Source organism: Corythoichthys intestinalis, chromosome 4 (genome assembly GCF_030265065.1).
Source record: "Corythoichthys intestinalis isolate RoL2023-P3 chromosome 4, ASM3026506v1, whole genome shotgun sequence".
Lineage (NCBI taxonomy): Eukaryota > Metazoa > Chordata > Actinopteri > Syngnathiformes > Syngnathidae > Corythoichthys > Corythoichthys intestinalis.
In genome coordinates this window covers 54,966,111-54,981,401 of record NC_080398.1, presented here as the reverse complement: position 1 = coordinate 54,981,401, position 15,291 = coordinate 54,966,111, and the positions used below count along the sequence as shown (strand labels likewise).

At 36.2% G+C, this 15,291-nt stretch overlaps 1 protein-coding gene across 8 annotated transcripts in view; it reads right to left on the bottom strand.

Moving 5' to 3' along the window:
* The window catches only part of oxr1a (oxidation resistance 1a), a 330,399-nt gene that overhangs the window by 19,022 nt on the left and 296,086 nt on the right, over window positions 1-15,291 (bottom strand). For all 8 annotated transcript variants that reach the window (XM_057833157.1, XM_057833156.1, XM_057833160.1 and 5 more), the window contains one exon: window positions 9,117-9,282. In XM_057833157.1, the coding sequence (XP_057689140.1) occupies window positions 9,117-9,282 (166 nt within the window). The remainder of the gene's footprint in view (window positions 1-9,116; window positions 9,283-15,291) is intronic.

Here is a 15,291-nt window from a genome sequence, read left to right as displayed (position 1 = left end):
CCATTTAAAACGCAGGTATCTATGCATTCCTGCTACGAGCTCCCCATCAGAGGCTTTTTAGCACAGGTGGGAACATTGTTAAGTGCCAACGTTCTTGTCTCAAGCCTGCTATAGTGGATAAACTAATAGTCTTGGCCAAAAACCTATGAGACCCAGTTGAGAATTGCTGAGCAAGGAAGGTGGACGATATGCAGACAAATACATAACACAGCTGAAGGAATGTCTTTTCTTCTTTTTATTCAGGTTCTGTTATTCATCACAGTTATTTGCAGTTATTCAGTTCAATTATTTACAAGTTCAATTGAGTTTGTTTCTTTTATATTTAAATTTATTGTAAACCGTATTTTTCAAATAACTATATATAGTACAGCTGCACATAAAGTTTTGATACTTAATATTTTTGTTGAAATATTTTTACAACTTTGTTGCCGTTTTGCAGTTTTATATTGTTATATTTTGTGTAAACAACTCAGGGGACTAATGCACTTGCACTTTTATTAGTCAGATTTAATATTTAAGTTCAAATATGTTGACAACTTTGTTGTTTAACTGAGGTTTTTATGTATTGTTATAGTTTGTGAACTCTTTTGTCATATTTAATATTTTTGTTCAAATATGTTGACAACTTTGTTGTTTTACTGAGGTTTTTATTTATTGTTATAGTTTGTGAACAACTTTTTTATTTGTCATATTTAATATTTTTGTTCAAATATGTTGACAACTTTGTTGTTATTTTACAGAAGTTTTTATTTATTGTTATATTTTGTCAAAAACTTAGGGGACTAATGCACCTGCTCTTTTATTTATCATTTAATTTATTTGCTGCTGTTGAAGTGTAAAATATTGTATTCAATAAATGATCTATTTTGTGCAGACATGACTTCCTGGATACCTTCATACAGAAATCTTCATCATTCACAAATTAAACGGTATTATATGAATACACTGTGGTCACGGTGTGTTATGTAAAGTATTTCCAAACAGCTATTCAAGTCATTTAGTGAAAATTTCTTTAAAAAAGATAGATCTTTTTTTTTTTTTTAATATCGCAATATAATATCGCAATATATTGCAAACCTAAAAAAAATCGCAACAATAGTTTTTTCCAATATCGTTCAGGCCTACTTCAAATTCATTTGTCCCTTTCAAACACATTAGCTTTAGGGTATTATACAATGGAGGACACCACCAATGTGTTAACAAAAATTAGGGTGGCGATATTTAACCCTTAAAAGAAAGAATATTCATAGACAAGAAATATAACATCACTCACACTTACTGAGGACAAAACGAACTGTTTAGTACGCATCAATAGACAAAACTATAGTGTGGGAACTAAAGTACATTACGTCTGACTGATTTTATCCACCTGAGCACCTGACCATTAAATCTCACAATCCATAGTCTAGAAAGAACAACAGTAACCCTCTAAGCACGGCTTTAGTCCTACAATGTAGTAACTCCATCAGCGAAGACCCTCTTGTTCTACTACAGCATCATCATGAGCAGAAACAATAAAAAATTTCTCATTACATGACCGATCTTACTCATAGAACATCGCAATGTTTGTTGCCGATTAGTCATTTCTATGTTGGTGACAAGCCATCTCTTTATAGTCGACAATTAACGACAACTCATAAAAATGGCATCTGGGTCTCACTTGATGTTCCACTGAAGGCACTTTAGTCATCTTGATAAGAGTCTATCTCCCTGGTCCAATTTGCCTCGAGTAAATCGTCATGCTTTAGTGTTCAAATAAAAAACAACAACTGCATGTGATAAGTAAAGCCAGTGTACAGTGAAGCGGCTCAAGATACTTAGGTGGTAACTTCATGCACTACGCCTTTTTTGTGCTTATTTGGTGTTTGAATAGATATGACCCCCCCCCCCAAAAAAAGTGAATTATTGTGCATTCTGGTTAGCAAGAACATGCATGAAAATTAACGTCTTATTTCAATGTTTAGCGGTACCAATTATAATCGGGGAGAGAAAACTACTGGAAACATTTCAGCAAAGTTGGCAGAGTGGTTCTTCACAAAAATAGTAACGCAGCAGTCTCTCTTGGATTTAAAAGATGAGTTGTCACTGTGGAAGGAACAGGGCTTTGTATTTGTTTGCAAAAGGAGCAGTGTTAACCTAAGAAAGGCATGTGGACAATATTTTTGAGTCTTCAAATAATATTTGATAGTTTAAAAAAGAAAAAAAAAAACTGTATAACAATATGGAGCACGGATCATTCAAGTAGCTTTCATGAATCAGGAAGTTGATCTTACTCTCGCATGATAGCCCGTCTATAATTTACCGTAATTTCCCGAATACAAGGCGCACCCGTGTATAATTCGCACCCCAAATTTACTTGTAAAATCTAGGGAAAATTATTGTACCCGTTTTTATAACGCGCACCCTAATTTTAGCACCACTAAATAGAAGAATACAAGAAAACAGAGCTCGTGTACAGATACAGAAATGTCATTTTACTGACTGGTGAAACACAGCACAACGATAGCACATTGGTAGTTCAAAACATTACCATAAACTGACAATATTTACGGTAATAATATACTTTGACAACTTCTCCAACTTACCAGAATCTAGGAGAAAAAAAACAAACAGATGCGATGTTTCTTTTAAAGGCTGCTGTATAACTTGCTCGTTTCATCATGACGAATAAATGTTTCTTCCATGGATTGATACGGAAAAATAAAAGTGGGGACTGAAGTCGTAAAACGGAAAAAGCGCATCGCTATGGACTGTAACAAGAGGAACTATTGTTATTTGGGTTTGAGTTTCCCGAGGGACAGATAAAGTTGATGGACAAAGGAACTCTGTGTTGTCTTACGTTTGTTATGGTCCGAGTTGCTGAGTTGCAAAAAACGTTGACTCAAATGAGTTCAAGAAATTAAATTCTGTGCTTTATGAAGAGTGGAAAAAAAGCAGAATTTAACACAGACGAAATCATTCGACCAATCAGCGTGGTATTTCTGAAACAAGTATTACCGAAACAAAATGGTGAAGTCTTGTACCATATTGGTCGGCAACGGATCGCCGCATACGTTTTTTTCAACACAACATTGCCGTGTCAATAAAAAAAAAAATCTGTCTTTAGATATATATATAATATATATATTTCTGTCTCCATCCATGTATCCGTGTATAATGCGCACCCATGATTTTACAAGTTGATTTTGGGAAAAAAAGCGCGCGTTATATTCGGGAAATTACGGTAGTTCCGAATTTTGGTTTAAGTGGAGCTAAACCCCCAACTCCGCTGTTATTTTTTCATTTCAAGAGTTATGAGCTACGAACACTAGCCATTTATACTGATGAGCTGGCGCCATATATAGAGTATAAAACATAGTAAGATCCCAACATGAACAAAAGGCCAGTCAGCCTTGGCGAGAGCAAGGACATTAAGGACATTAATAGCAGTATAATTTATGAAAAAAATTAGGTGCTAAAATATTTATTTTCAAATAATACTTCATAAATGTAAATAAACAACATATGCACATTTATGTACACTAGGGCTACAGCTATCGATTATTTTAGTGGTCGATTAATCTGTCAACTAGTTAGCTCGAATAATCGAGTAATCGGATCAGGAACATTTAATGTGTTGCAAAATCAATTTTAGGAGCTGTAAAACAAAAGTTTGCTAAGACTGCACTTTCAAAAGAGCATCAAATATCAACATAAAATTAAATCTCTGAGTGTTTCTTCAAACGATGCGGAATTGCACTTTAATTTAAAAATAAATGAAAATACCTGACTTAACCTCAAACGGAATAAAAAAAAAAAAAAAAAGATGACGATCTAAGTATAACAAAAGAACAATTCGCTAACTCGCATAGCAAAAGTCTGCTTGCTTAAACCTTTTTTTTTTTTTTTTTTTTTTTAAACATTACTCTTAACAAATTGTTCAAACACATGTTCCCGCAAAAACAGCTAAATATACCTATAAACTAAACTACAAATGTATAAAAAAAACATGAGCTCCAACAAAAACGTGCCTTATGTTGGTCTTAACAGACAGCAGCTGGATTCAGCCAAATTAAATGAATTATGTCATATTCACTGTTGCCACCAGATGGTAGTGTATCCCCTCAAATCAATAAAACTAAATGCAAACACTTTCAAAACAAACCATTACGATGCCACTCTAATTAAACAAATATAGTTGAAGCAGCACAATTTGATTCGAAGCTCTTATAACGGAATTACTCGAGTTAATCATTGCAGCACTAATATACACATATACATACATGCACACATGTACTGTACATACATACAGGGTGACATAAAAACAAACAAACATGGAAACTTTTTATCTATCAAATAAAACCAAGATGAGAGAAAAATATTTTCATCATAGTAATTGATACCTTACAAAATACTTTTTAAGAAAAAAAATGATGGAATTGTCATTTAAAAAAAAAAAAGTCGCTTAGATGGGATCCTCCTGTGTATGAATGCATTCTAGAAATCCGCTGTCGGGATTTCTCATTGACCGCTGCAAAATCTCAGGGATACTGTGAATTTCATGTTGAATTCACTATGGTTACTAAAATGGAGTGTTTAATTGCTCAAGGTCACTGTCTCGCAGAGCTGCCCCTCACCCATGTCTGCCAATAGGCACTTCAAACCCCCCCCCCCCAACCTGTTGGTGAATATATATACACACATACTGTACACACACACACACACACACACACACACACACACAAAAATGGAAACTCTTTAGCAGTTGGTAACCAAATTGTCTGTGGATTTTTTTTATAGATAAAACCCATTGAATCAATGATGGCAGCAGGCAGACTAAGCTTTGAAAAAAGAAAATTCATTCTCAAATGCTACTTAAGTATGAGAATGCAGTTCAAGTGTGAACATGTCAAGTTATTAGCTGCAAAAGGGTGTAGACATTTTTTGGGACGCCCTGTACATATTGCTGCATAGTAGGGATTAAAAAATGTCGGGGTTTAAAATGTTTATAGTCTGTTATAAATTTTAGTTTTGATATTTATTAGTTGCAAAAAAAAAACTTATTGGGACAACTCTGTTTGAGTCAAGTGATTTTGAGGATCTGCCGATACAGGGCACCAATCTGATACCTTGGTGATGCATAAACGGGCAAAAAAAAAGTACATCCAAATGTACAATATTTCCATACTTCAGACATCATCACTCTTGCTTAATGCTATCTTTCTGTTCGCTTCCCGTGACAGCCAGCATAAATTCGTCTGACTGCGAAAAAAAGAGGAAGTGACGATCGGCCGGCCACGATATTTACGACAGGTGGGAATCTTGGGGCACCTAATGATTCCATTACAATTCAGAGGCTACTATTCAATTATAAATCGATTATTGATGCAACCCCCCCACCCTCCCCCCCAGCTTTTAATGTCTCGTACAGTAGTTGGAAAAATTGTACAAAAATCCTCTCAGGCAGACACAAACTACTATTTCAGTATCAAGTTAACAGTTCAAAACAGTAAATAAAATACTCAAGTCCCCATTTTGTATCAGCGGCTTTAAACTACATTTAATTTATGTTGTGAATCAAATATTAAAGTTGTTAAAATTGCGCCCGTTATTCCATAGTTGCCCTTCTTTCTACAGTACTTTCGACATGCGAAAGTTTTAAAACGGTTTCATTATTTAAAGATAGATTCAAGTCAAGATTTTGCCGATTCAGGAGTATTTTAGATAAAAAGTTAATCAGGTTCCCTACAACACAGCCTTCCAGAGAAGTCTACTGCTCTAAGATGGCGGCTGTTTACTAATGCCAGTAAGTCTGTCATTTCGCACCTGGTTCTCTATACATGTGCTAACGCTGCCGAGTCTGTCATTTTGCATCTAGTTCTATATACGTATGATATCTACCGTAGCACTACGTGGCCGAAGTTTGTAGCAACTGGGCGTTGTTTGTAGGGGCTGTCAGCCGCAGTCAGGTATTATTGTTTTTTTTTTTATCTAGCGGCATGAGTGGAACATGATATTTACTCTCGGTCCGTTCCTCATTGCGTCCCGAAGACCGCGCTGACTGCGTTTTAGTTTCGCTTGACCTGGCATAATTAATCGGAATTTGGATGTTCTTCTTTTTGAATCTTTCTTGAATCTTCAACGACCGAATCGCGAATATCTAAGAATCAGAAATTTTGCACGCCTCTACTATTTACGTCATCAGCCATCTTGCTGTGACCCGTGAATTTAATGCCTGCTTTCACGCACACTGCTTCCCGGAAACGTCCCGGACATTATACTATGACGCAACTCGGTCATCTCTGGGAAATAGTCTCAATGTAGCAATGCTAACATACAGTGTTTAATATGGATGTGTTGCCTTATTTTGTAGGTCTGAACTGTAATTGTACGGCATGTGAATGACCAATAAACATCTGCGAAAAGTACTGTAGTCTCATATGTCATCTACATGCACACATGCACGCACAATTGTATGCATGCACGCACGCACGCACGCATGCACGCACACGGTGATTAAGCGCAGCCGTGAAAATTTCCGCCCTTATTTTTATTTACCTTGTGATAAATGGACTCATTGTATATCGCAACAGGCTTAGCAACGTCAACAAAACATGTCGTTAGTGAGTTAGATGGACCTAGGCCCCCCCCCCCAAAAAAATTTTTTTTCTCCTCAGATCTACACAATTCACGTATGTAGGTCACCCTTTTTGACTTCAAAATGGCGAATTTTGCCAAAAGGTGAGAGATTTTCATGCCTGTTTCACATATATGGGCTGCCTGTTTAAATCCCGGGATTTAAATGGGGTTCAGGTGTATGTGAAAGGGGCTATAGTGTGTTTTAATCCATTTAAAATGTGTTCACAGCTTGTGTGGGGGATAGAATGAATAGATTCTCTCTATATATTGCAACTGTATCGATTGTTATCAGTACGATCTTTTTAAAAAAGCAACAATTAAACAGTGGATAGGAATTAATAAGCACTGTAAAACCTTATTGGTTAATAAAATTTAAAAAGTTTAAAATCACATTCCGTGATATTTTTATAGAGCTATTTAATGATTTTTAAAAATTATTACAAAGTATACATCAATTAGCTACTTCTGTAATGAGCAGGTATTTCGAAAATGACAACATTTGCATGTATTTAGTTATAATGCTGATGAAATAGCTAACCATGATGCAGAAAAAGGGTTAAAGTCGGTGTTATTGTGGTTGAAGGTCACACAAGATACAGAGATGATGTCTCACAAACTTCCACGGTGTATTAAGCATAACAAAGCCAGAAATAACAAACACAATATAGACATGAACGACACAATTAATGAATACAGTACGGAGCACGAATAAACAAATCGACACATTTGCTGCATTTCCAACCAGACAGGTTTGCTTACTCGCCCAAGCAATATTTAGCCTTGAGTAAACCACTTTATGACGCAAATGTGCACCCCATATAATTTATAACACTGCACCGTAAAGTAGACTATTGATTATATTTCGGGTGTCCATAAATGTTTTAAGCACCTATTTCTGGAAGAGGAACTGGCAAACCAAAGACAACTTCTAAGTGGCCGGTTGGCAAAAATACAAACACAGAAGTTATTGAGCTCATTATACTATAATTAGAAGCTTGCTCAACAACTTTGCGGCTGCTCTCGCGTCTGGATCCGCTGTGATAAATGGACAGATAACGCGGTCCCCAAACACCGGGGACTACTTTCTTCTCCCAAAAGTGACAGAACCGAAGCCGGATACTTTGCTAGCGGGCTACTAGTTAGCTTTGCTAGCAAGCTACTGTGGCTCGTGAAAGCACCACAACGTAAGCGCATACGTGCCAACAATGTAGATCGCATATACGTTTAGTAAAAACAAGGAACATACGCATGTATACTTAGGTGCAAGTCGTTTCTCTTGGCCCTTCACCCTCCTAGAAAACATGTCTTGCTTCCAGGGCGAAGTAGAAACCAGAAAGTCACATCACAGGTCATCTAGTTCCCAGTGTGGATAGTTTGGATGCCCGAGAGTCATTGAGGGGTTGTACCCTAGCAACTTGATTGTCTGCAAATAGATTTTTTTTACCCGAAGGGGTCCTCACGCGATGCCATCAAAGTGACAGCGCTGAAAGCCAATTAAAACTTGGGATAAAAATAGAACTTGCACCCCATTGGCTAATAATATAGTAGGCCCGTCTAATTACTGAAAAATTTAAAGCTACAGTAGCACTACCAGCCCGTCAGCCAGGTTGACCTAAACCGGTATTTCATATATAGTTTTTTGTTGTAAACAGGAAATACATAGAAAATATTTGGACACATTTTTTTGTTTAAACTCATCTGTATAGCTTAAATGTTCCAAACGTTCAGTTTGTGTAGACTCGCCTGCCATTGTTATTATTGTTTTAGACCATAAACAATTATTTTACAATGTAATAATTAACATTTCGTCCTAAAATTCCCTGAGAACTACAAATATTGAAAAGATAAGCCCGGTTTAGATTCTTTGCAACACTTCTGCGTATAGAAATCATAATAAGGTGAGAAAGGTATCGTACCAAAAAATTTGAAAGCCTTTATACCATGAAAGTTATATTTTTCCACAGCATTTTTGCTAATAATGCATAATCATGGTGGTCGGTATCCATTCAGCAAAATAAGTTGCCGAATGCTGACCAACAATAGTGATTGTCACAACATATAATGACTCTACAATACACTGACTGAGAATTGTAAACAATTGCACAAACATGCAAAACACTTTGGTTGGAAGTTCAGAATGTGCAATTCCAAGCAAAGCAAGTTTTCACAAGGCGTACATAAAATACATGTGTTTTTAAAGTTCACATAAAAATTACAACCAAATCAACAAAGGATGTGATTGGCACCAATGCAAAATACAGAAGCAGTTTACAGAACTTTACATTTACATGGAACATTGCACAATGAAAGCAAACTAACTTAAGTGTTGAACAATTAATTTGACACATAACAATGTAGTTAACAGTACAACACATGTTTCTGGTTTCACAGATGATGGATTAATGAATACTGAAGAATTTATCAACCCATGTCTGTGAACTTGACTCAATAAAACATGACAAGCACATATGAGGCAAAGATAGCCGAGAAGACCCTACCTCCCATTCTTTGACGTTGAGGTCAGTGATGGGCTCATCCACAGAACTTTCTGATGCCTCGTACTTCTTGACAACCATAAATCCAGGTTCTTGCCCCATCCCTCTTACACCCTCACCATACATATCGGGGCTCCACTGCATGAAAAACACATAAAGGTGGTCCGACCTATGACGACAAATGCAAACAAAACAATGAGATAGGCAAAATAAATCAAATACCATCCCTAATCCATTATTTACTCCAATATTTTAAGGTGCATGATAAATACTGAGCAACACAAAATTACAACTCTCCATTACAAAAGAAAAGTTTTAAATACACATTTCTAATAATATGTTAAGTTAGATTTTTCTTAATCAACTACTGATGCAGGTTGTTGTTTTAAAATGATTGAAAAACAATATCTTTACTTACTGGAGAATTTGTTTTAATGCTATCAATTATTAATCTAATTGGTATATCTGTGGTTGAGTTGAATGAAAACGCCTAACAAAATCAAAAATTTTTTTTTTTTTGTATAAAATTAAATTGTGACCATGTACAGATATAAACACTTGGAATGATCAGTGTTGTTAATGATGGTGTTATAGTATAACGGCGTTATTTTTTTCAGTAGTGAGGAATCTAATTAATTACTTTTCTCATCTTGGCAACGCCGTTACCGTTACAGACGATGTAAAGGCATGCGTTACTACGCATTACTACGTTGGTTGAATGACGCGAGAAAAGTCAGAGACACGGAGATGAGACAGCAGAGCAGGAGTGGAGAGGAGTGAAGGAAGTTGTGACACCGTTGCAAACGCGATGCTAGGTGGCCCCAATAATACCTGACTGTAGCCGATAGCCTACAAACTACGCCCACATGATGCTATGGTACGATGCTAGATATGACATGTATATGGACCTAAATGCGAAATGGTAGACTTGCCGGTGTTAGTAAACAGCCGCCATCTTAAAGCAGTAGACTTCTCAGGAAGGCTCTGTTGTAGAGAACCTCCCTAGCTAACCTAAGTAACTTTTCATCTAAAATTCTCCTAAATCTGCAAAATCTTGACTTGAATCTATTTTTAAATGATAAAACAGATTTAAAAATTTTAGATGTCGAAAATAGACAGAAGGGAACTAATGCAATAACGTGAGCAATTCTGACAACTTTAACGATTGATTCACAACATTAAATGACTTCCAAGGCAAATGTTACTACCGGTATGTTTTTTTTTTTAAATGGAAAAAAAAAAAAAAAAACATGAAAGGTAACACCAGTTACTTTTCCAAGTAACTAATTACTCTTACATTCAGGTAACTGAGTTACTACTCAAGAAAAGTAATTTGTAACTGTAATTAATTACTTTTTTAAAGTAAGATTAACAACACATAATACAGAACTATCTAGGTGTCGGATAAAGTTCACATGACCGAAAAATCTTTTACAGTATCCTAAACGACATTAACATATCATACGAAATGATACTCCAAAAATGGTGATGAGCAACAGTGAACCCTCATTATTCGCGGGCAACGGCGACAGAACTAAGTCCTGATACTTTTTTAAAACTGCCATGAAAAAAAAGCAAATAAACTGGGGATTGAGTCAACTACAAAAAAGCAAATAAGAATGGGAGCCACCCCCACAAATTAAAAAACAAAAATACACACAGGTTATAACGAGTAAGTGGAATAACTAAAACAATCAGTGAATAGCTGAATTTATGAATGCCTATCAGAAAATATGCATAGTATTTGTAGTTTTCATTTAATGTTTTTGAAGAAATTACCAATTTTTGACTAGATGGAAAAACAGACAAACTGATATACTCTATATAAAATAGATTTAAATATTTGACATTTAAAATATACTAGAAATACTATATACAGTAATTAAGTCTCGCAAGTTTTTAAAGATTATATTAAAGGCAGATAAGTTGTAATCAGTGGCTTGGTAGTGTATGCCTAATTAATCGTGTAGTGTAGCTACTGTAATTAAATGGATGTTCCTTTCAAAAGGTATATCTAAATTAGGGCTGCAACTTACGATTAATTTATAATCTGTTTTTCAGACAATTCATGAAACGATTACATGGTCACTGTTTTCAATTACCTTCACGATTGAACTTGAAGTTGTTTTAAGCATGTTGTAAGTAACAATGAAGACAAAATGGATGACAATTTCCTTCAAAAATAATATTTTATTAAAGCTTCCTGACTTAACTGTAGTCCACAACTGCACTGTTTTAAGTACATAAAAGGTGTTAGTTGTTGTTGTTTGTTCTGAGTATAAAACTGAATTTCTCAGTATACAAATCAGACAAAAGTCCTGTTCATGAAGTAAAAAGTAGGGTTGTTCCGATCATGTTTTTTTGCTCCCGATCCGATCCCGATCGTTTTCGTTTGAGTATCTGCCGATCCCGATATTTCCTGATCCGATTGCTTTTTTTTGTGTGCTCCCGATTCAATTCCAATTATTCCCGATAATTTTTCCCGATCATATACATTTTGGCAATGCATTAAGAAAAAAAATGAATAAAACTCGGACGAATATATACATTCAACATACAGTACATAAGTACTGTATTTGTTTATTATGACAATAAATCCTCAAGATGGCATTTACATTATTAACATTCTTTCTGTGAGAGGGATCCACGGATAGAAAGACTTGTAATTCTTAAAGGATAAATGTGACTTTGTATATTGTGACTAAATATTGCCATCTAGTGTATTTGTTGAGCTTTCAGTAAATGATACTGTAGCCATTTAACTTCTGCCCAAATGCATGATGGGAAGTGCAACCATGATTGTGCGTCGTGGTACCAATTGATATATCTTCTCTGCGTTGGGAAATAACAGGGTGTTAAGAAAAAGATCAACTACAACCTTTCTTCCCCACATTGCTTCCCACGATTATTCTAATCGTTGGGAGAGGGATTGTAAGGCTTTAGCCATTTAAAAAAAGGCTCCAAAGGCTGCCAAAATTCACTCTACTCATTTTACGCTGCCTTTTAGCTCTACTGTATGGGTAAAACGGCGCCATTATAGATTGAATGCGACAATGCGTGAGTGGGTCGTGCAGCACATGCGTTAATTGCGTTAAATATTGTAACGTGATAAATGTAAAAAAATATTAATTCTCGCCGTTAACGCGATAAATTCTATAACCCTACCTTAAGCTTAAACTAAAGACTCTGGAAGAGTCTAACACATTATTTCTGTAACGTTAAATACAATTAGAAAACGATTTAATTGAAAAACATACATATATATTAAAAAAAGGCATGTCCGATATTTTTTTGCCGATTCCGATACTTTGAAAATGACGTGATCGGACCCGATCGATCAGGACATCTCTAGTGAAAAGTGCTGCTAATTAACATTTTTTTTCTTGTGGTCAAATCGCTGACATAAATTGTGTCAATGACATTTACTTCCTTTAAACAAACTAAACATCGAAATTGAATAAGATGTAGGCAGACTGTAATGAATCAGTTTTCTGTATCAAACCGTTGTTTAAAAATACAATCCAAATCCAGTTTCAAAGCACTCTCTTGTATGACAATTTACAGTTTGAATGGGAGTTTGCATTGAAAGGAGACTCTAAGCTGTTATAGGAATGTGTTTCAGAAATGAGACAACTTTAGTATCTAACAATAACTCGAGTGCGAATATGCTTCTCCAAAACATAATACGAACGGACATTTAAGACACTGATTAGCATAATTGCTAACTAGCTTAGCAATCCATGCTAAGTAGTAACTACTCATCAACAAAGAATACAAACAATACAATTGGCTGCATTTACTCACCTCTGACTGAGGCACACTGGATTTAACAACACACATGACAATCTCTTGCGTAAGTATTATTGATTAAGCAACTAAACCTGCGTGTAGCAGTGAACTCCCTCTCTCACTTGTTCTAATCACTGCCATGCGCGGTCTCACAGTACTCACAAACAAGGACCCAAATGAAACTGCTCATAGCTGCTTGCAAAAATCGATGATCAAAATCATTGGCAACTAATTTATTAAGCGATTTTAATTGATTTAATTGATTAGTTGTTGCAGCCTTAATCTAAATAGTCATATACAGTACATGGCCAGAGGGTTTAAAAAAAAAAAAAAGAGCATATTCCATTTTCCCAAGCTTATTAGTGTTTACACGGCCGTGTGAAACCGTGTTACTGGCAATGTTCCAATTAAAAAAGGCTTAGTGAAAGGCAAGTAAACATAATGACTCTGGAACCATTGCCAAGTTACATACTTAACACATAAGCCTCACTTTTTATCTGAGTCAAACTATGGAAATTCTATTGCCGTGTGATGAAAGACTTTCTGAGTTGTTTAGTTGTCCACTCTTTTACCTAAGCAGTACTCCCGTCAATAGTTGCAGTGCAAAGTTAAATGAGTGGCAACAGCTACAAGCCATACCTTTCACTGCTAGCTTTGAATCTAACATGTCCCTCAGCTATTATCGACCGAGCAGTACACTACAAAAACTGTTCAGCAGGTGGGAAATGCTGTAGCTAAGCAACCGGTGGAGGAGAAAAACAGGACAGGTTAAACTTCTAAAGTGACATAAAACCTGAGGAGAATTTGATTCCTGTAGACCCACACTCAACACTTTGCATAGCTGAAATCCTAATGGAACGATGACTAATAAAAAAAAAAATGACACTGATGCTTGTCTGATTCAAATGTGATTACTAGTTGGCAGGAGCACCGTGTCATTAAACAAGAAAGCAGTATGAAAGTATGAAAAGCTCCAGTTACTTCCCACAAATTGCAACTTCAGGCTCCCTGAATTGCTACAGCAACCTTATCTTCCACAGCATTCCCATCTTCCTCAACACCCTCAGCTACATTGTCACCACTGCTGCCATTTGCTAATTCTCTTTTTTTCTGGTAAGCACTCATCATTAGTGACACTGAAACAATCCTTGCTCAAGTCAGATGGTGCATGTTCAACAATTCTGTAGGCTTTGCTAGCATGCTCTGCACCTGAACTCTACAAAACATGGACAAGGATCACCTTTTATATGAGGAGCAAATTCCTTAAATATTGCTAGAATAGAAAACCAATAATCTATTTGTGGGCAAAAAGTTATTGCAGATGAAATCTTTTAAAAAACAACCAAGTTGTTGTGCGCTTTGCGCAGGAGATAAAAAAATGTCAATCAGGAGCACTTTTTTTTAAAAATCTGAATGAACAAGACTTTTGTCTTATTTGTGTACTGAGAAATTATTATAATGTTTTATACTCAGAGCCTTTATGAAAAACTTGAACATGATTTATGCACTTGAAATAGTACAGTTGTAGACTACAGTTAACAGCTCATGCGTACTATGGAACTATACACATTGATTATAATAGCTGTGAATTTGATCCAGCTGGCATTCGCAACCGACCGATCTGAATCTTGTGGAAGCCTTTATCCTGCAGCCTGCTCTAGTTTCCTGACACAACTTGAGAAAGACTCATTACTCGAACCAGGGCTGGAGTGGGACTCATTTTCAGCCCGGAAATTTCATGCATTAGACCGGCTCACTTCATATTATTTAAAATAGGGCTGTCCCAATTGCATGTTATGGCACAAGCATCCGAGGCACCCGATACGTAGTTCCCATGCGGTGTACTCACTTTCGTTGCCAGGGGTTTTGATAACAATGGCTATATTTTGAGTAATTTTGAGGGGAAAATTAATTAACTCTATTATATAAGCTGCACACAGACTACATTTCATTGTGTCAAAGTGTCATTTTGTCAGTATTGTCCCATGAAAAGATATACTTAAATATCTGCAGAAATGCGAGGGGTGTACTCACTTTTGTGATACACTGTATATTCATATTAAAAATATGTAAAACCTAGACCAGCCCTCCTGGCCGGCCGGCACACCGGGATTGGTCCCAATCCTCCCGATTAGCCCCTTCAGACGTGACTCAAACTACATGAGTTCTGCAGGACTTATGGGATTCACACATTTCCACTTGTCTCTATCACACGTCTGATCAAATTTACGCATGACTGGGTACAATCAAGTAGAGAAACTATCGGTGCCAGGATTAGCAATCAGGCAGCATAGAATAGGATGTCAACACTTCAACACTTACAAGTGATTCACATAATACTGGGCTCTACACCTCACATAGCTGATTTGTGTACGCTCCAACCCACCTA